This window comes from Phyllostomus discolor, chromosome 4, assembly GCF_004126475.2.
Source record: "Phyllostomus discolor isolate MPI-MPIP mPhyDis1 chromosome 4, mPhyDis1.pri.v3, whole genome shotgun sequence".
In the NCBI taxonomy this organism is placed as follows: domain Eukaryota; kingdom Metazoa; phylum Chordata; class Mammalia; order Chiroptera; family Phyllostomidae; genus Phyllostomus; species Phyllostomus discolor.
The window spans coordinates 59,952,452-59,975,532 of NC_040906.2; the positions used below are offsets into that span (position 1 = coordinate 59,952,452).

General features: G+C 32.2%; 1 protein-coding gene across 13 annotated transcripts in view; it reads right to left on the reverse strand.

The window, feature by feature from the left end:
- SLC4A10 (solute carrier family 4 member 10) overlaps positions 1 to 23,081 on the reverse strand; it is a 277,108-nt gene that overhangs the window by 85,412 nt on the left and 168,615 nt on the right. For 5 of the 13 annotated variants that reach the window (XM_028508727.2, XM_036023393.1, XM_036023392.1 and 2 more), the window contains exons 7-10: positions 14,397 to 14,488; positions 13,356 to 13,445; positions 8,367 to 8,524; positions 5,267 to 5,354 (exon numbers count right to left, since the gene is read on the reverse strand). In XM_028508727.2, the coding sequence (XP_028364528.1) occupies positions 5,267 to 5,354; positions 8,367 to 8,524; positions 13,356 to 13,445; positions 14,397 to 14,488 (428 nt within the window). The remainder of the gene's footprint in view (positions 1 to 5,266; positions 5,355 to 8,366; positions 8,525 to 13,355; positions 13,446 to 14,396; positions 14,489 to 23,081) is intronic. The other 8 variants (XM_028508732.2, XM_028508730.2, XM_028508731.2 and 5 more) reach the window with 3 other exon arrangements.

Here is a 23,081-nt window from a genome sequence, read left to right on the forward strand (position 1 = left end):
GAATAAGCTTATCAAGCTCCTTGAAAAATCCTGTTGGGATTTTGACTGGAATTGCATTGATTTCTCTCACCGCCATTGCCTGCCTAGATTGTTGCAATGGACTCTTAAGTGGTCTCTGCTTTTATTCTTGCTCCTCTACAAGGGCTGAAACCAGGAGTTCAGTGATCCTTTTAAAATATAGAATATATCATGTCATTTCTCTACTCAAAATCTTCCATTTGCATCCCAACTCAAAATCCTTACATGACCTACAAAACTCCTACAGACTGATCGGTTACTTCTCTGATCTCATTGCCCACTGTTCTCTCCCTCTCTACCTCCTGTTCCACTGTGTTCTCCTTCTTGCTATTCCCTGGATATTGCTGGCACACTCCAGTTTCAAAGCATTTGCTCTTGTTTATCTTTTTCCTTGGAAAGCTCTTCCCTCAGATATCTGAATAGTTTGCTCTTCCTCCTTTAGTTCTCTGCTGAAATGTCTTCTTGGTAAGGCCTTCCCTGACCACCTACTTTTTATTTGCAGCACTCCCCATTCCACCGCTGTCTCCCTTCGCTGATTTCATGGTGTCCTCCATAGCACTCATCACCATATATCACATTTTCTACTTATCTATATGTTAATCTGTCTTTCCACTAGACTGTTAGCTCAATGAAAGAAAGGATGTTGTCCAATTTGTTCACTGATACATCCCCAGTAGCTGCAAGAGTGCCTGATAAATAGTTCACATTTGATAAATACATATTCAATGAAATAATGAAGAACAAAATGAGGGAGAGATTTGTCCTACTAGAGATGAAGATGCATTATAGTAAAGCTGCTGTAATAAAGACAGTGATGAGACAGAAATGAATAATTTTTGTTTGAATGCAGGCATTGCTATCCATTGAAATAAATAATGAAAAAATCAATAAACAGCACTAAGCCAAGTGATTATCTATATAAAAATGAAATTAGATCTCTACCCACATCTTACCAAATGCAATTATAGGTAGATCAAAAACTTACATGTGAGAGATAAAGTATAAAACCCATTGAGCATAACACAGAAGAGTATATTTATGACCTCAGGGTAAGGGATATCACAAATTTCAAAGATTTAGCACACAACTATTTTTAGCTGTACTTCATGGGAAAGAAAGAAAGAAGGGTTCAATAATGTCAGAGCCAATAAGATATCAAGTGACATGAGTATCAAAGACAGGATACACCGTTTGAAAATGGTGACCTTACTTAAAGCAGTTTCAGTACAGTGGTAGTGATGGAATCACTGCAATGTGCCAAGAGATGAAGAAAGCTAAGATATTTAGGACCAGGTAGAGCCCGAACCTTAAAAGCTCTTGAGATTCAGATTCAAGCAGTACCTCAATGGTAGATGGTATAGTAAGCAGTAAGAGGTTTTATATTAAGGATGGGAAAAACCTGAACATTAATTTCAAATGAATTTCTTAAATAGCTACTATCTATTGGCTGTCTTTGCTGACTGAACGGAGTCACTGCTGACTTAAAATCTAGATGACAGAGAAAGAAAATTGTTGGCTCAAAAATGCAGAACAAGAAAAAGAAAAACAATGGCACTCATCTTAGCAATTTTCTTAATTTTCGTTTTTGCTTTTATTTTCATAAAACTGTTATTTGTGCTAATATACAATGACTTTATTATTGTTCTATTTAAACAAATACATAATTTTTTAAATTCCCAATTTCAAGTTCTATTATGATCAACAGTGACATACTATCTACATAAATAAAAGATCACTGAAGTGTTTAATAATGTTCGAGAATCAAAAGAATAATACATTGGTAGTAGTGCTAATAAATAAAATCATATGTTTTATCTCTAGTAATACTCAACAGAAAAATAGAAAATAAATGATTGGAGTAACTCAAGACAGGGTATTACTAAAAATGATTTAACACATTCAGTCTTCAATTCCTTTATAAAAACATTTGAGCCCTGACTAGAGTGGCTCAGTTGGTTGGGTGTCATCTCACAAAGCGAAAGGTCGTTGGTTCAATTCCTGGTCAGGGCACATGCCTGGGTTTCAGGTGTGGGACCCGGGGACACACATTGGAGGCAATCGATAAATGTTTCTCTCCTTCTCTTCCTGTCACCCTTCCCCTACCTCTAAAAATAAATAAGTAAAACCTTTTAAAAAACTTATTGAGTCTATTTTTATTTTTGTTTATTTTATTCTTCAGGTGTCACATGTAAATGAAATCATATATGATTATCTAATCACTAAGCTATATACCTGAAACTAATACAAAGTGATATTGAATGTAAACTGTAATTGAAGAATAAAATTTAAATTAAAAAGAAATGTATTGAACTATGAGTGCCAGACACTATAGTAAGTCTGAAGATACAAAAGAAAAAAACAAGATTTCCCAGTACGGAGAGGAAAAACACACAAAGAGCTCATCAACAAATATTTATTTAAGCTCCTGAGAAAAATAAGGGCACTAAAATGAGTAAGTGGTAACTGCTTTCATGGAATTAACAGTTTGATAATACAATCCAATTCACCATTTTCTTAAAGTGAACTTTATGAATTAACATGTTAAATTTAGTTCTTAATGTGTACAATTAATAGCCTTCAAAGCACTTAGATAAGCAAAATAATTTTTCCTCATTGGCTTTGAACAAAAAAATATTATTTTCTCTTTTAAAAGGTTTTAATCATTGTTGATAGTCAATGAATGTACTATTGTAATTAACATGTCCTATTGTCGTCAACAGATCTCTTCTTTTGGAGTAAATTTCCAAATGACTTTCTCTGCCATGACTTTCCATGCCACTGTTATCAGGGAGTTATCAACTAAAGAGTTGCGCTAAAGCTAAGCTCTAAGTCTAAATAATTCATGTCTGAATCCACTTTAGGTGCCTCATTAATCAAGGAAATAAATGGAAGTCCTTATCTGCTCTTATTCTAAATCTAAAATTTAAAAAACATGAATGTTTCTGTTATTCTATGTCCACTTGATTAGTTAACAACCTGGACACTGACATCTTTCCAATGAGAAATCTTAATTCCTAACTGGAGGAGGGGAAATTTAGGAAGTGAGAGACCTTGGGTATGTATGGACCTGCCATGACACAATATGCTCTTTTCACCATGTAACATGATCCATGCCCCAGAGATATCTTAAAGTAATACCCCAATGTCTTACATGTGGAAACATAACATGAAATATATGCACCCATGAACTTGTAGAATACAAATAACAGTGTCATTTATTTTGCAATACTGTAAAATTGCAAGGTATTAATCAATGTGGAAATACTACAAGCAAAGATACTGTGAGTGTTATCTCATAAAGAGTTCTACTAGAGCAAGTTGGTGATCCTCATGAAGCCCTTTTTTTCACTCTGTTATCTTCTCCAAGATTTCTTCAATAAAATGTTACATATTGTAGTGGATGAAATAGTGTCCTCATAATGAGGTGATATATGCATTGAGAGGGGATAGATATATATATATATCCACCTGAACCTGAGAATGTGACTGCATTTGAATTACACCTTTGCAGATGTAATTAAGGTAAGAATCTTAAGATGAGGTCATCCTGGATAAGGATGGGCTCTAAATTTTGTGAGTGTCTTTATAAGACATGGAAAAGTAGATGACACAGAGAGACACAAGGGAGAAGGCCCTGTGAAGAGGGAGGCAGAGACTGGGATTTTGCTGCCACAAGCCAAGGAGCACCATGAGCGGCCAGAAGCTAGAGAGACAAGGGAAGGTTTTCCTCTAAAGCTCTCATAGACCCACCCTGCCCCAAAATATGAGAAAATGCATTACTCTTGTTTTAATCATCCAGTTTGTGTAATTTTTTATGGCAGCCATAGGAAACTAATATACTCAATAAGCTGTTTTTTTCTGAAACTGATGAAAAAAATGTGTTTCTTCTAACTTTTGGTTTCCTATATGTAGATATCAACAACAAACTGATATAAAACCATAAAACATAATTTGAGCAGATAGAGTAATTTCTATCAAACACAAGTTCAAATTTTCAGATTTCATAAGGCTATGAAAAGGGATACACAATATTAATTTGCTCTTTTTACAGACTTTGAAGTATTCAAAGCTATGTAAAGTTCAGTAAATACATCATTAAATTATTTAGAAGAGATTCTAAAATTGTACAATCCCTATTTGTTATTTACTACTAAGTATTGAATTTATGCCCCTTCTGTGATCTTTTGCATCTGCTCCTCCTTAATAAGAACAATAAAGTGATAAAAATAGACCTCAATAAGGTGTTGAGGAATACAAGAAACCAGTTATATAATACTACATTTTATGTTCTTTTTTACATTTTTGAGATACACAACTCTTTGAGAAGCTGACAAAAGTTGTTTGCAGTTCAAAAAATCAACGTACAAATCTTCTACCTAGAAAATATATGTGCTGTATTAGAGGGATCATTTGAAATCCAACTATTATTTTCTAATGGTTCAAACACTCCCAGGTTGAGAACCGCTACATAAGGCCCATGGATGTTGCATCGTTTTTATTGTCATGTATAGTATTCAGATAATCTACCATTGTTTTTTCTTGAGAACTTAAAATTATTTTGCCCACTCACTGTGGTTGCATACAACTCTGAACTTACTAGAAAGCAATGAACTGTACTCTTCAAATGGGTACACATTATGTGCCATATGACTTTTATTTCAGTAAAGTTGTCAAAATTTTTTTTCAAGGCCTGACCAAGGTGGTTCAATTGGTTGGGCATTGGCCCACAGGGCAAAAGATCACAAGTTTGATTTGGTCCAGACACCCAGGTTGCAGGTTCAGTCCCTGGTCAGGGTGCATGCAAGTGGCAACTGATCAGTTTCTCTCTCGTAGACATTTCTTTCCCTCTCTTTCTCCCTCCCTTCTCCTCTCTCTAAAAATAAATAAATAAATATTTTTTAAAAAACCTTTTTAAATTACTTTGCCCAAAACAAGATTTGCAATGATAGTAATGATAATACTACTTGCTCTAAAAACATATATAAGGGGAATATTAATACATATATTTTAAATGTTACTAAATAACAAATTTTTAGACTATGAGATTTCAAAGCATTATATTCATGTGTGTGAATTTATTACCCCTTTTAAATAAATTTTTCCAAAAGAAATTTCATAGTGAAATCACAGAAGAAGGAGGATTCAATACAGAGAAATCGAATTCACAGCAAATTGTCACAAATACAGGAGCCCCCAAAGTTAGGTGTACCTAGTGGGCAAAATGTTCCCAACAAACTTGAATAAATACCTCATCTGTCATTAGGGTTGCAATTGATCTGCCAATCTCATGGTACTGTTGACCCTTTCCCAGGGGTCCCAGAAGAATGAACAAAAATCTGTAATTAAGAAAAAAAATAAAGCAAATGTTTCATGGTAGAAATGTAAAAATTATTTTAATAGTACAGAATCACTCATCTCAAAGGAATTACTGCCGATGGGGATTTCTATATCAAATACTTTGGTATTTTTCACCATTTATTATTTTGAAATATTTCATAATGCTTGACTCTTATGCTCTTAAGCAATGGGAATCTGTGGTTATTTTGATCTCAGTGTTTCCCTCATTTCAATACTGGTAGAGCCTACACAGTTATTAGTGAGAATTGCAAGGATTCTATAATTTTTAGAGTAAGGTGACAAAATTAAAATCTGATTAAAACTTTCTGAATAATAAAAAAGAGAATTCACTAATAAATTGTAGAACTAGGTACACGGGGGGAAGGTAATATAATTTCTTTGTATGAACAAAGAAAGAACATATAATCAAAAAACAATAGGGTGTGTAAAATGTACATAAATAGAAAAAAAATTGTCATCAGGAATCAAAGATGAATTAGGCAGGAAAAAATGGGGAATTAATGCTCTATTAACTCCAATGCTGGAGGAATAAAAACACCAGCTGCACTGTGATATTCCATCTAAATAGATTGAAAGGCTGGCAAACTTATCATCACAACTGGAGTTTTTGAAGAAATCAACATGTGCTCTACCTCTGCAGAACTGGTAGTTGTCCTGTCTCTGAAAAGTAAAGTGCTGCAGGGAAATTGTGAAGAATTTTAAATGTCCTATCTTCTGCAATGTAACCATTTGTTCAGTGGTTTATGCTCTGAAGTATGAAGACAGATGTCTTTTTAAGGTATACAAAAATAGGTACTATAATTGTACACTTCATTTACTTATAAACTTTAGCAATTATACATGTTTTTACATGAAGCGTATATTACACAGTCCTATAGGGTCTGACAGGAAGTTTTTGTGTCCGTTGAAAGTGAATCCAAGTCAATTGATTCTATACAGATATGTCCTTTGAATATTTCAAACAGGAATAGTTTAGTATGGTAGCAGATGCTTTATCAACTATTACACTTTTAAGAAAATTCCAATCTATGTACATGTCTCTTTCAGGTTTCTGTTCCAGGGCTATTTATAAAGTCCTAAAAGATTATTTTCTGACATTTTTACTATGTGTTACTATTATAGTCATGGAGTGACCTTTTGTTCTCCTAAGAAAGGATAATTAGGAACCTCAAATGGCTTTCTTTATTCTACTCAATATTTGTCTAACTAACCTTCTATTTTTCACTGTTCCTAACTTTTTTAGTCTCTCCCTATACAGTGGCTCTACCATGCCCCTAATTTTTCTTCCACTGTTCTCTCCACATATTTTGCTATGTCAGTATGAAATGAGGTCACCTAAACCTTGGCTGTTTTCAAAGTGTAGGTGCATAACCCCATTATGACATTACTTTTGGGAATTTTTCTTTTCTTTCCTTTGAAATACAGGAACCATCGTGGTCATAAATGGCCATCATTTATTCAGAGTTCATCTGACACTATCCTAAATGGTGGAACAAGAATGCACTGCTTGGAAGACTAAAAAGGAATTTTAAACTACTAAAATGATACCTCTACAATTAGTAAATTTGACATCTTAAATCTGAATCCCAAATTCCCAGAATCTCTGAATAGGTTATAGAATAGGCATGTAGAAAAATTAGCTTCGATCATACAGTAAGGTGCCACTTTAATGCACTCAGGTCATCCTTACCTTTTTATATAAATGTTGGTTTGCATCAGAAGTCTCAGTAGCCCTCCAAAAGGATGAACTTCTTTTTGTGACCTGACTGGTACCCAGGTTCCTTCCTTGAACCAGATTAGGGAATAGGTACTCGAACACTGAATCCCACTTCAGTGAGCTGAGCTCTTACACAGTGAGACTCTCCTGACTAAACTATTCCATATTTTGGGGATGTCTTATCCATAATCAAAGCACAGAGTAATATGATCTCCTATGTTTTGAGTTGAGGCTAAAGGTTCACAAAGGAAACATTTTACAAACCCAGATGCCACAGCACCTGAACTTTATGTCATCTTAACTGAGCTGAGGCATTGGATGTTTGGGAAGAGGAGGCATACTAACAGTATCTGAAATGCAGCATCAAACAGCGGGCACCAGTCATGTGAAAGAGGAGGCCCCAAAGAGATATGTTTTTCTATGAAAAGAAGATCGGAGTGAAAGTCTTTATATAGAAATCACATTTGATGGAGGGGGAAGGGAAGAAAACAAGGTTCCTGGCTGAATTTGCTAGGAACCCAATGTGCTGAAGTCAATGATATTTTTCTGTACATTTTTTGCCTGTGGACAGCCTTATGTCTATAAAATGGAGATAAATTATAAACAATTACAATTCAGTTTATACTATCTCTAAATTGTTGTTGGTTTTATGAATAGTTCAATAAAAACAAGTTTAGATAATCAAATTAAATTTGTACTTTTGATTTGGATTCAGACATATTACCATGATGCTACTACCAATGATCCTTCAGACTCTCCACTACATATGGGAGGTATGCTGTGCCTAGGATGGAAACACACAGCACATCAAGACAGCAGGGACTGGCTTCATCTTGCCAGTTACATATACTATGAAGGGCCCTACTCATTGAAGCATAAACTAAGCCTTGAAAACTTTGGTTGTTTTGAGTTTGACCACACTCATACACAGGATCTTGTTTAGCCCACAGTCAAATGCAATCTTTGAGAAAAGCCTAACACTTTATTACTTTTTATGAAAATTATAAGAAAGGATTTACTTGGTGATGTTGACCAGGGTATTTAGAGATGAGGAGTATGTCTACAAGAAAATATAAAAGTTTGAGAGGAAGGAGTAAAGAAAAGAAAAACTTTTAAAGAACTTTTCTGCCTCTTCCACAAACAAAAAGAAACAAGAGTTTTGTGGATTAGTTTCAAGAAAAAACTCTGAATACATTATATTTATTCCTTGTTTCTTTTCTCTATATTAAAAATGGTTTAAGAAAAATGCAAAAGAGGCTCTTATATTTTTTACCTGGTTGGGATGGGGACTTCAGCCAGTCCTTGAAGCAATACAGCTGGAGACAACCTGACAAATGCAACTACAGTTCGATCCAAAAACTCCAACTCCCCCACTAAGATGTTTGAAGCTTCAGCACCTGGAGGAATCTTTTTCATAAAATGCAGATCAACCTGCAAGTGTCATGAAGTAAGAAAAGATAAATCAAAGTTGGAAAAATTTGTTCAATTGTGAACAGTGCTTTACATATGGTAATCCATCAATATAGTTTTAATAAATATAGGTTATATAAATATACTACAAATAAAAATTTTTAAGTAGTTAAACATGTCTTTTACCCTTTACAAATATCTTTATTTCTTTACCTGTGTTTTTTCCTAATTTGTCATCAATAAACTGAATACTCTAGTTTCTCTATTCAATATCTCTAAAAGAAACTTCTTCAGTATCAGAAATCTTGAAATTTTCAGGAAGAGCATGCACTCAATTAAGTTAATATACTTTAATCATAATACAACTAGGATTTTCCAATAGATTTAAATATTTTATGTTACATTACCTAAACTTTGTGCACAATACATTTTAATTAATTAATACTCAAAATATGCCTATTCAAAAGAAATATAAACACATTTGTCCTTACAGAGTTAATTATGACTTTTGTCTTCACCTTTATTCCATATCCTTCACATTCTATACTTAGTCTGATCATTCTTCAATTTTAATTTCTCATCAGAGAATTTAGATACATCCAAGTAAAGAAAACAAGAATGAAAATATTAACATTTGTTGTGGCTAAAGAGCCATAGTTGAATTTCTTGATATGAGATGTCTGTGATTGAAATGAATGCACACAAAACAAAAGTGATCCTTAACAAGAGAACGTGCTTACAGTAAAGGGTGAGGACTGAAAAATGAATGTTAATGTTCTTAAGAGTAAATACTACTTGTTATGCACAGGGCCTCAATGCAAACCAAGCAGTGACTTTAAAATCAATTTTACACAGCCTGTTTCTTGTTTCTAATTCATTTGAGTTGCTTTTTATGGAAATCACTTTGTAGGGAATCTTGAGAATAAGATTTTTATCTGCTGTAGTGATTGATTTTATGCGTTTGCATTAATGAAATGGGGGCCAAAGATCAAAGTGGGAATAGCCTAGGGAGAGAGAGAAAAGAGCTCTGGCAAAGAGAGATGAGATAGAGATTTTTTTTTAAGACCAGATAGTTCTTTTGCAAGTTTAATACTTTGAGAACAATTTTTCCAAGAAGTTTAAAATGAAAATAATTAAACCTCTTAAGAGTAACTTAGAAAGTCCATAGGCTAGACTTTAAGTGACTACATTAAATATGCTGCTTTCCAAAATCAAGACCTCAGCACAAGTATTTAGAAGGCTTATAACTACATAATTTATCTGTAAAACAAAGATATCACAAACCATAAAACTCATTATGTGGAGCTTACATTTTATCCCAAGGAATATAAAAATAATCTATAGTACTCCATTAAAATATCCTATGAAACCAATGTTCTATATTAAAGAAAAAATAATTTAACAAAGCAAAACTGCCTGTAAAAATTATGACAAATATTTTAAAATTCCAAAGTCTTCATCTATAAATATATTTCTAAATACACATTTGTAAATGCATAAAGCACATACCTTAGGATATTATATGTAAGTATTTTCATCTTATAGAATCTAACCTTCTGATTTAAAGACACAAAAGTATTTATTTACCTTAATAATAGAAGGCTAAAATTTATAGGAATTATTATCATGTTTTTGTAGTTCTTTTTCTAGTTAGGAGAAATGCATATGTTGAAAATGTTTTCAATTACTAATGCTTTATAACTTCACTATAAAGCATAAATTCTCAAGAAGGGAATAAATTACCTATACATTATTAGCCTTGTGAGAAAAACATAATAAATCTTCCTAAGTCTTTCAGAGCTTACAAGAGTAAAGAGTTAAGTTTTCCCACCAATGTCAAAAACAATTATGCAATGTTAATATGCTGGAACAAAATTTAACATAAAAAATAACTTTTTAGGAAAATCTATAATTGATAAACAATATCAGTCATAATGATAACACCTTTCATGACTTTAATGAAAAGTCTAAATTCCAATTGAAAAACTTTCTATAAACTCATTTGTTGCTTGAAAAGTGCTATAGTCTTAACTATTGAAGACTGTGCCCTAGACAGGTGGCAACTATACAAACAACCACTTTAAGATGTAACTTAATTAAATCAAGAAGTACATAGTGTGCTAAAATAGTTTAATTTTATAAAAGGAAATATACAGTCTTTAAACATGATTTTATTTTTGTATTACATAATTCCTGATATATAAATAATTCATATACATAATTTAGAAAAGGCATTAAGTACACAGAATTTTGTTTCAGGATTAACAAATTTATCTTTTTACCTTAAATATAATAAATTATAGTTAAATAATAGACATCTGGAGTAACCATTATATTACACTCATTATAGTATACCATTCTTGAAGTAGTTATACACTTGGGAGGGTAACAGATTATATAATATATTATTTAATTATATTACTATATTGCAATTATATATTATTCCTGGGGCAGCTCTATATTCTTGCATGTGTATTAATATATAATTCATAAAAATCCTTATTTGGCAATATAGCTACCTTTTAATGCAACAAAAAGTCACATTTAAGGACAATAATTTGACCTGTAATACATTTATTATTTACAGGAACAATAATTGAGGAAGGAACTAGGTTGAATGCATCCCTAAGACAATCCTCAAGTAGACTAAAACACTTGGAATGAACATAAAGAAAGCCTGAAACTTTCTGCTCTAATGAATAGGACCTTAAAGAAATCAAGGTATACTCTTACAGATCGGGATTTATACCCCTGATCCTGAGCTCTCCAGAACTTTCTGCTAAGAAGAGCATTCTGGGCATTTGGTGCTTCGGTTGTGGGTGAGAAACAGTTATATCTCCAGGGAACAAGGTTAGACGGAAGATCGTGGTGGAACTGGGGATGTCTGGACAAACTACACACTGAGATGTGAAGGAAAAACAGATGGGACTTCAGGAGAAAAATCTGTCTTAAGCCCATTACGGAAAGTACAAAAAAAATCAATAGGGGTTCTCTGGGGAGAAATGGTGCTGTGACACTAACAAGCCAGTGATCTTAAGCAGCTGGATTAAATCTCTCTGGGATTCATCTTTCTCACCTTCTAAATAAGAAGGTCTCTAAGTTTTCCTGGAGTTCGTGGATTTAACAATAAAACCCTTTATACTATGTTGTACATACTCAGGATAGATGCAGAAGGAAGTTCTTTCTACATAGAAAATAATGTGAAGTTTTCTTTGGATCATTTGAAATAAAAGAAATACCACCGACAGTTGGGAAATACCAAATTAACCACCCTCTCTGCAAGTTGGTTTGAGAAACGAAGACATAGAGTGTTTTGACACATCTGCTTTTTTAAAACATTACAGAAAGTGACAACCTGACAACTTAGATTATATTCATAAGCATTCCTAAATTAGGCAGTTTGATGGGCCTATCCAATGAAAGGGTTAAAAAATGTAGATTGAATGTAGATAGACTATAGGATCAAGTCGCTTGAAATGAATACACGTTTTTTACCCTTAACAGCTCAAAATTCTACTGGGGTTTAGAAACTACATGTAAAAACTGAAAATATTTAAATGGACAAAGTAACATGGAGACTAGCTGAGCTGTGTTAAAATTTACTACCAACTGAAATAATTAGGCTAAAAAACCTTTTCTCACGTACCTATAAAATTTGGCATGAAATTTTATTTCCATAATGATAGATCAATCATGTTTGTTCTTTCAAGCCCTACTGCTCTGCACTTCTGGGTTATATAAAGTAATTAGTGTTACTTGATTATTCAAAAGCATCCCCAAACTAAGTGCTTAAATTATTTTGAATCTCACAGAATTCATTCAATGGTACATCCCAAATACTGTACAAGGGACTAGAGATCTAGTGGAGACTAAATCATATTAGATTCTGGTTCAGTATTTGTTTTTGACATTATTCCCACTAATAATAATAATAATAATAGCCACCTTGTATTGAATGCCTGCTATATTCTCAGCACTCTGCCAGGCACTCTATATATTTCATTTGATTTTTATAATATAGCTATAAATAGTATTATTACTCTTATTTTACAAATGAGAAAGCTGAAGTTCAGAGACATTCTTCAAGGTCAGATAGTTTATAAATGCAAGAGCTAGGATTCCAGATCTCAAGCCCTTTCTCAAAAGCCATATTCCCTCCAATGTACCAGCCTGTGGATGAGAGACTGAGGAATATAGAGGGTTGGCATGGCATGCAGGGCTCTAGAAATTTAACTTGCCTATTAAAAAATGAAATCGACAAGTAGTTGGAAATGCAATAGGAAGAAGAGGATTAAAGGAAAGAAAATCTGTTTTTCACTCTTCTGTAGTCAAATTGTTTTAGGGGACATAATGATAAGACTACTGTCTTCAAATGGCAAAATTTATTTTCTTTTAAATATAATGAAGCATTTTTGAGGCTGCTAAAGAAAGATCAGACAACTCAAAGCAAATTTGTATGGAGATATAAAGTTCAATGTTAAAGGGTTATATTCTTTTTTAAAAAGGTTAAATGGTAATTTAGTTGAAAGAATTTGATTGTCATTGTTTTTGAGAATGTTAAATATGCTCATGGTATACTGTTAATGCCTACATAAATAAATAAGCAATTTCTTATGTCACTGCTTTTAAGATATTATTTCAAATGAAGAATATCAGAAAATAAATGTATGGCAGTTTGCAACAATTTTATTCCAACTTAGAGATGAATGAAGATGTAATGTTTTAAAAAGATATTTTTTTTGGAACAGCAAATGGATTACATTTGAACTGGCTTAATGTTTGAATCACATGCCTCCACACAGTGAAATGAGCTTTGACCCATCGTAGAAACACAGCCCGAGTATGCCCTCACCTCTCTCTCTTGCTGGTGTGGAGGTCCTTTTTCTTGCCTTTGTTTCATCCCACATGGACTAGTATGCCCCTTTTGTTGGCCTCCCAGTCCCTGCGCGTATAATTAACAGACTTAAGCTGGTACACTGTGCTCCCACAGAGACTCCACCAGGCACCAGAGGGAGAGCATGCACATGACCAGACCTAGACCACTTAGGCTTTGGCAGAGAGATTCTGAAACAGCAACGAGGAGCTGATTGCTATTATACTTTTTAGAAGCTTGAGGCAGTCAACTTCTACTGCTGCCTCCCGTTACCACCTCTTCCCGCTGTTACAGTCATCGCCACTGCTAAGGGCTTTATGGAAGGGAAAACACTTTGAGTTACTACTGTTTCAGCCACTCAGATAAAGAAAATTGTTGACCCACTTCATTGTGGGTCAGTATTGAAACTCCTCTTTCCTGTTTAAGTGTTAATTTGCCATAGCCTACAATTGCACATATAATACATCAGAAATTTGCTAGCCAAAATTACATTACTTTTACAGAATAATTTAAGTAAATGATTTCATTTGAATTAGCTCTAATTAAATATATCCCTCAAGAGCCCATCTTTATTATGCTTTTATTAGAAACTTTGCTCAGTTCCACTATGTTCTAGTGTGTTCCTACACTAATGCCTTTCTCTGAACTGTGACAATGAAAACTTTATATGATTTGCTTTTCCATAGAGGAAAAAATAATTTTGAAAAAATAGACAGATATTAAATAATAAACTTCTGTTAAATTGGCTATGAAGTCCAGTTACTCTTTTTAATGGAAGAGATATATTATACTGAATGGCTCATACCTAAAGACTATGCATAAAACTTACACATTTGGTTTTGTGAACAAGTAGAATGTTACATGTGAACTTAAATGCTAACACTGTAACAACAACATCCTGCTTTGGCTAAGTAACAAAGACTGTGCATGCAAAAAATTGTGTCAACACCTCTTAAAGTGTGTAGTAGTTTCCTGTAATTAATACTGTAGCTTGCTTAAATGAGAGAGAGAGAAGCTTACCTTGCTGAAGTCAACAGTGCTGTTTTCTCTGCTCACATCATTTTTATTTTCAACAGAGGCTGGAGCAGACTGTGGAGAAACAACCTGACCTGCTAAAAGAGATAGTTATTATAGAGTACAAACAATTAGTTACATAATTCCAGACATATTGAATGAAATATGAATTAAGCTAAACTAATATAGGTTTCTTAATGAGTTTATGAGGTAAGCACGAAGGGTCAATATAACTAGATCTCTATCAATAAAAATATTTTCATTTATCAGTTACAGATAGAAATAGGAGAATTCAGTCAAGAAGAGATAAACAAATTCTCAAATTAAAACTCGAATTAAATAGTTATTTCTTATGAAGAAACATTACCCACAAAAATTTTAAAACTAATTATGATTTTGAAATATCATTAATTTTTACATTTCATCCAATACTGATTTTTATATATTTTTTAAAAGATAAGATAGGCATCTTATCTGTTATAATTTAAGCTTAGACTGAAGAATTTAAAATGAATACTTTTTAAAATGGGTAAATATTTATCTGAAAATTACACAGCATATTTATAGCTTCTATTGCATCTGAAAAAAACAAGCTAATGAGAAAAAACACTTTGACCATAACTTTTAGAGATTTCTATATGAAAGCTTCAGTTAGAAATACCTGTACCTCACACAGTATGAAAACTATGAATATGATTTTATTCATAGCTTCTCACTATTTTATTGTATAAGCATATAAATATAGGTCTGCAGAGAAAAGATCAATAAACTTGAATTGTATTAATTTTCCATTAACACTAACCAGAAACTTAATTACTTTGTCACCTTTCCCCAATTATAGGGAAGATTATGAGGTTAAGTGGGCAGTACAGCTGGGAAGGTGACAATGGCTAGCAAAGGATAATTAAATTTCATTATTCACTAATTATGAAACATTTTTTAATTGCAACTATCTGTAAGCTCTCCTTGTTTAGCAATTAAATGATAAAAATTAATGAGGTTCACAAAATTCACATATTTCTCTTCTTCCTTAACCTCTCCCCACCCTTGTGAAATGAGTGATGACCCCGCTTTAAAGCCATGACCATATTTACCATAATCGACTCCAAACTACTGCTCTTACTGTCATCAGTCTTATATGTCAGGAATATACTCTCTTGGGTCTGCCTCATTCTTCTCCATATCCACCTACATTTCAACTGGATTCAAAGTTCACCTTTAGTCTCACCTCCAGTTACTTCTGTCTGTACTCATCTGAACTTCTCTGAACTACTAATGCATCTACGAATAAAACCATTTCTTTAAATTTTCTCCTGAAATCCTACTTATTCATTGCTACCTAGAAATTACCAACTTCCCTGGCTGGCAAAGCTCAGTGGATTGAGCTTGGGCTGCGAACTAAAGCATCACAGGTTCGATTCCCAGTCAGGGCACATGCCTGGGTTGCAGGCCACGGCCCCCAGCAGCCGCACATTAATGTTTTTCTCTCTCTCTCTTTCTCCCTCCCTTCCCTCTCTAAAAATAAATAAATAAAATCTTTTTAAAAATCTTTTAAAAAAAGGAGAAAAAATTACCAACTATGATTTAAAACACTAATTTACTTTTAAATATTACTAGAATTTTGCTTTGTGCACCATTAAGCTTCTCAGGGGTCATTCATTAATAGATAACATTTTTTATGTTTTAATATTGTTATATTGCCAGAAAGTAATGGGCTTAAGATTCTTCTAGAACTGAAATAGTCTTTGCTTTCACTAAACAAAGTAAAATAATACATTTGGTGAAGATTTTTTAAATTACTTTTTAAAGAAAATTTGCCTTTAACCATGTACATAAATTCTGATGATAGCATATTCCAAATTATATATATAAACTTTAGAGCAACACCAGAGTTAAGCAGAATAATCTCTTTTCATTCTCCCATTTCTAACTGTGACGTGCAGCTATGACTGTGCACTGTTCATTAGCAGCCATTTATCATTCTCAAAATAATAACTGTAATTTAAAAAAAATCTTTTACATAATGCATTTGTGCTACTAACAGATGTCTTCAATCACCAGTTTCACATCATTCTCCATATTTTCATAAGTTAGAACATTAGATAGATTTAAACCTAAATTTTCTGAGTGTTCTGTAAAATTGAGTGTTGAAATTCAAAGCATGAAAAAAATTAAATAAACATATTATGTGCTTTCTTATAATAATTTATTTCATGTGGTATAAAACTACATGGAAACCAATTATTTAATTCAGTCAGAAAAAAACACAAAAATGAGTCAATCGGATGCAAATAACTTTAAAGAAACTTAATTATAGAGTATGCTATAATTTAAGTTGAAAAAACTAAATAGCTTATGTTTCCATAAATATTCTTTGAATATAGAACATTTCACAAATTAATTCCAGCCTACCTAATATGTTTGCAGCATTGGTACTTGGATTTGCCTTGTGAATATTAATGCATTTTGAGGTTTATAGTTCTATGAAATTCTTGTTACAATATGATGAAAATTTTATACAATATTACCTCATAAAGCTGAGAATTAGGAAGGGATTCGAGCCTATTTTCTACGAATATTTTAAGTGATATGGATATTGACCTAGTGGAGAGTACTTAACTAGCAGGAAACACACTAAATGGTAGTAAATCCTTGATTCTTTTGGATTTTAGATATGTACATAGACTATATGTTAATATGGGGGAAGAAAGCACAAAAACTACCAGACTATATAATACAGATATATAAAACACAAATTTGGTATCTCATTGACCAGCAGTAATAGTTAAATAACAATAGTAAATATTAGTAGTTAAAATATTTAATCACATCAAATGGCTTGCAAAGTTTAAGGAGTGCTCCAAAACTTATTTTCAATATGTATATTAATTTGTTAAAATGAAAAAATACACATTAAATGTGTATATCTTTAAGGTAGTATCTGAAAACTTGGCAGGATACAGAAAAGTGTACAGGTAATACAATTTTAAAATTAAACTGACAGTTTTGGTTTGGGTTACTTTGGAAAAACTTATAATTTTTTAAATAAAGCTTAAAATTTTACTACCTATCTATCCAACTAAAATCCCCACATGAATTATAGTCTATCAACTACTGGAAATCTCATAAATTAGAATATTTTTTATAATTCTGTCATCAATTATAATCTTTATCTGCCTAAATACTAATTTCTTTAGTTTATTTCAATTATCACTGTCTTTAAGAAAAAGGTGATGAGTCTGAATTTCAAAATGACTTTCATTACCTCAAATACTATTACATAAAAAGAATCAGTAAATTTAGGTTTTAAGAGAGTACCCTTTATTTTCTCACTGATGTCTAAAACAATAGTAGTTCATAGAATAACAGTTTTCAGGTAAGGACTTTACCTTCGAACAGAAGTGAATATGTTTTCTAAAAGAATAACAAAGGATTTGCTAGAGTATTTCCCCCTCCAGGACAAAATAGCATGAAGTTAGGATTTAGCACTCACATATATGTGTGGAAGCTTTATAAATGCTAATTTTATGATAATTTGTTTAATTACTAGGCCACAATGCTTAAGAACATACATGTTTTTGTCTACTTTCTTGTATGACCATCATTTCACACACAAATCACTGTTCATATTAACATATCCCATAAGTAAATGTCATTGCAATGTTTACTCACATCTGTTATTAGCATGAAGATGACTATTCGGAAACAATGAAAAAATACTAACTCAATAACCTTATTACATTCAGGGTAAATTATTCAAAAACTGGTGAAAAATGGACACCATTGGTAAGAACTGGGAAGAGTTCATGACTATTTAAGTGTATACATTTGAGAAACCTAACATAATCCTACATATTTATCATATGTATTTGTTTTCCCAAACCTTCAAATTCAAAGAGTCCACCATTTTTAATGTTATCCATTTTAATATGTCACATACCTTATCAATTAAAGTGTATATTATGTAGTATTCATATTAGCAACTGCTTGAATCAATTTTCCTTCGAATCATGAATTCAGTTTTTTCCTCTAGATCTCCATGTAGGGATCACATATCAGTCAGATAAAAAGTTATTATAGACCAGTAATTTTTCCAAGGCAAATCAGGAAAGATGTGGGGCAAGCACAGGAGAAGCCTGAGAGTAACTCAGGTGGCTACTATCTAGGAAATGGAAGCTCTGCCTTTCTCTTGCAACTGCACACATTTTTCACGAGGTTCATTGTGAAACTGGCATAGACATTTCTCTTATTGTCAAGTTGTAGGGGGTAACATGAGAGCATGCCAGAAGTACTAATTTTACTTTAAGTAATATCAGTATCATTAAAACACCTTATTGAAACACAAAGGTAAAATACATTGTCAAAAAATCTTTAAGTATTATATTCATACATTTAAGTCCTTACCTATAGTATTCTTCTTTAAATAAGTTATATACATAACTATTGTAAAACAGCAGCTTTTAAACTTCTATTTGGCCAAATTCAAATCAATAGGTGAATAATATATTACTTAAGGTATATCATTATTTGATTCTGCTTAACATACTGAAAATCATGTGTAATAGAAGGAAACTGGGATGAAGACATGGAGGTACATTACTAGTATCCTAGAGACCAAGCTGGTTTACACTACCTCAGGAAACTTCAACGCATTTAGAGTACCCAAAGGGTAGGAGATGAGGGAGGTACAGAGATGAGATGAGCCTGTTAGAGACAGACACAAGACACAGCAAAATAAAGAAATATAAAGATGAATGACAAAGTTACATACATGTGTAACAATACATTAATTTATGGGAATAGAAAACATGAAAGAAAAGCTAGATATTTAGAAAGTGGTAAGTGAGCCACACTTCAAAAACATAAAAAGTATGCACATATTTAAACCTGGAAAAATTATTATGCCTGAAAATAGTTAATGTAACATAAGAAATAACAAATTTAAACACATCATACTAGAAATATTTTTGCTGTTAAAAATCTAATCTTGGCATTCCAAAACTCAGTAGCCATAACACAGCCTCTAAACAGACCCATTGATTGTGTCAATGATGTCATCCTGATATTTGGGGAACAATGGAAAATACCTTCATTATGCAATATTTAATTCTCTCATCTAAATGAATCTTTTACTATGTTTTCTTTCAAGTGATTCTAAGAATTGTTATAGCTTTTTTCTTCAAGATAGAATATTATAAGGGATAATCTTTAAAGTCTAGGTATCTTATGATACCACAGTGGTTAAAAAAATAAGAAAGCATATAAATACTAAACACGCATAAAAACATCATGTTTCTGAAAATAAAAAGTCCAACATTTATAAAAGTAGTGATTACAAGGCAATAAAAGTGACTTCCAAATGCCATAAATAAAAATCATCTGTTATCCATACACCTACATCGTTGTACAGGCTGGAGTGTGTGGGGTCTGAAGAGCCGGTACATGCCCCATCCTTCCAAACCTGAATGTTCTCCCATTACCTGAGGCTCTGAAAGTAAGTCAGAGACCTCCTGCTTTTTAATTCCTTCTGAGATCTTAAATAAAAGGTACAACTGGAAAGTGTTCAGAATAGAAAGGAGAAAAATATCTGAAGAAAAAGAATTCAAGTTAGAATTATCAATAAAAGACCCAGTGGAATGAAGATACCCTACACCTAAGAAAACTAAGAGTCCTAAATTATTTTTTAAATATAAACTTTATCACTAAAGTAGTATTTTATAATAGAGTTGTAATCTAAATGTCTCAAGATATAATTGCATGCATGACCTAAATGACACATACAAATACTGATATATTTTTTTCTAGATAATTTAACATAGAAGTCTTATATTTATTTTTAGAAAATCCTCCTCGTTTCAAGGAATTATTTGAATATTCTTGATAAATTTATTTTGATAAATATAAAGGATATGGGTTTTTACCCATATCCTTTACAAGTTTTAAGGTTAAAGAAGATATTATTTTCCTATTACTTTTTGCTGTTGTTTTGCCAAAAGTAACTGTCATTTTTTATTGAAACAGAATCAGACATTTAATTCTCACAGTTTTGATGCCTAATGAAAAGTGAAAGTTAAACACAGCATGGTGGCATGAAATATGCATGGTGAATCCATAGTACCCTGCATCTTAGCCCTTAAGAGAATGTGCTGAACACCAAGAAAACAATTATACAAAAAAAAATAGTGTACTATTTGGAGATGACATTGAATAAATTATCACAAATCACTAAAAAAATTGAACAAAATATTTTAGACTTTGGGAGGAGAGAAGCAAGGAAATTACTGCCTTACAAATATATAAAACCTATACTGGGAATAACCCATATTTGAAATTCAGGTTGACTTATTTAAATGTTTAAACCTTGGGACTGCTACCCAAGGTAGCATGCTAAAAGAACAAGTCAATTAAGAAAGTAGAAACCTTATTCTATATCATTCTTTTAGACTTATTTACATGAGAATCAGTTCATTCTTGAGGGAATCTTGAGGGAATTCTTATTGCTTTGCCTCTAAAATAAAAGTATATTAGAGAGGGGTTATTTTTATCCTATGCTTGGGAAGAAAAATATTTTGTTTTCAAGTTTCTAGAAAATCTTCACTGTAATCCCTAGTATATAATCTTAAATGAAAAGTCACTATTTTTACATGAAATCCTCTATTGAAAAGATTTTTTACTTTTAAATATTTTATTGTTTGTGCTATTACATTTGTCCCAATTTTTGCCCCTTTGTCCCCCTCCACCCAACCTGCCCCCACTCCAACAGTCGATCCCCACACTGTTGTCCATGTCCATGAGTCATTCATACATGTTCTTTGACTAGTCCCTTCCCCTTCTTTCAACCAGTCTCCCCTCCCCTTCTCCTCTTACTGCTGTCATCTCACTTATAAATGGAACCTGAAGATAATTTTTAAATAGTAAGAATATTATTCCATTTTATACATTTTAAAATCTATTTGCATCTCTCTGTACTACTGCACAAAAAATTTAAATCTCTATTGCATATTTTGAAACAGAATCCATAAATCTATGTTGATGTCTATGAATTTTGATGTTTATTTATCTAGAGTTTGTCAGAGTTCATAAACAGATTGAGAACCTTAGTAATAAAGGTCTTTCACACTTTATTCACTTCTGGACAGATTTAATTCTAAATTGGTGAAGTCTATACATATTTTCAGAAGTCTCAATATACATATTTATGCAAAGTATGTGAGGAAGCAAAACAGAGTCATAAGGAGGTGTTATAAGCCTAGACTTAGAAGACCACTTTTGACAGCATAGTCTACAACAATATTTAATTGGATGTATGAATCTTATTAGAAATGCTTCCAAGTTTTTATTACTCTAAAGTATGCCTCAAAAGGATCTGTATATGTTCAGATAAAGGCTGATTGTACAGAGGTGACAGAATCACTTCAGAATTACTCACACTCTAGTTTTCAGAAAAACTAAGCAGTTGTCTGAACAAGACAAAAGACATGCTTTCAGAAAATTTTCTATTTGTATGTTTCTATATGTCAACTTGTGATTCAAGTCTGTAATTCCATCAGTTCTTTCTATATTTAACAGAAGTTTAAAGCAGTAACAAATAGTGTGTCCGGGTTTACATGATATTATAATAAATGTCTCATATAGTAAATTTAGCACACTCTTTCCTTCAAGAACTTAATGAAATAAAATTATTTTATAGCAAATATTATCCCCAGTGAAATTTGTGATATAAATTATGGCTAGTTCGTAGCCCAAGATCCTTGCATCTTTGAGTACATGTGCATCCTTAATATAGACATATATTTTATTGTCTGCTTTCCACTGTAAGTAATGAAGTGAAGACAGGTGTTTATTTCTTTTTAACATTCTTGCATTCACCAAGAGTTAATTCATAGGGGGAGTATTTTAATAAGGTCTTTGGAATCATGTGGACATAAGCTCATAGTCAAGATTAGTAAAATATCCAAGTCTGTTTTCTTAATATTATCATGCCAACTAAACACTAATATTGCAAGAATAATAAAACTACTACATTTGGTACATTGTCTTGAAATATGAGAGCTACATTTTGTTATTTTGTATGTATCATATTTTAAAGCAAATTATGACTTAGAATATGAATGCATTTTAAATATATGAGATAATACAAAGCAAGTTATAAATTCTAAAGATGTTCAGTGGAATTTACAAATACAAGTTGGAGTAAACCATAAAGTGCTCATAACACTTCTATTGAACTTATAAGCACAACTATAGACTCTTCTGTATAATGATGATTTACATTCAGTCATTGAAGAGTCTTTAAAAAATCAAATGAGTCTTTCAAAAATAATTTTCCATTAAGAACTGGTTCTATGTTTTGAGACAATAGTACCATCTTCACTGATTTATTAAAACATTTATTCTACTTGTTCGTGTACTATATTTGATTCAGTAATATGTAAACTGATAAAAATTGCCATATAATGCAAAGTCTGAGGAAAATTCATGTTCAAGCATTTGTATTTAGGGCATTGCCAAAGCATGAAAATAGTAATGAAATTACATAAAATAATCCAGGCTGACAATACATATAATTTAGTCCACTTGTAGAAATCAGAATCTTTCTAGTAAAGCATTTGAAATTACACTTTATGATTTATCTTTTAAAGTTAGAAACTTTCACAGCCAATAGAAGTTTAACAATTCATATTATCCTCA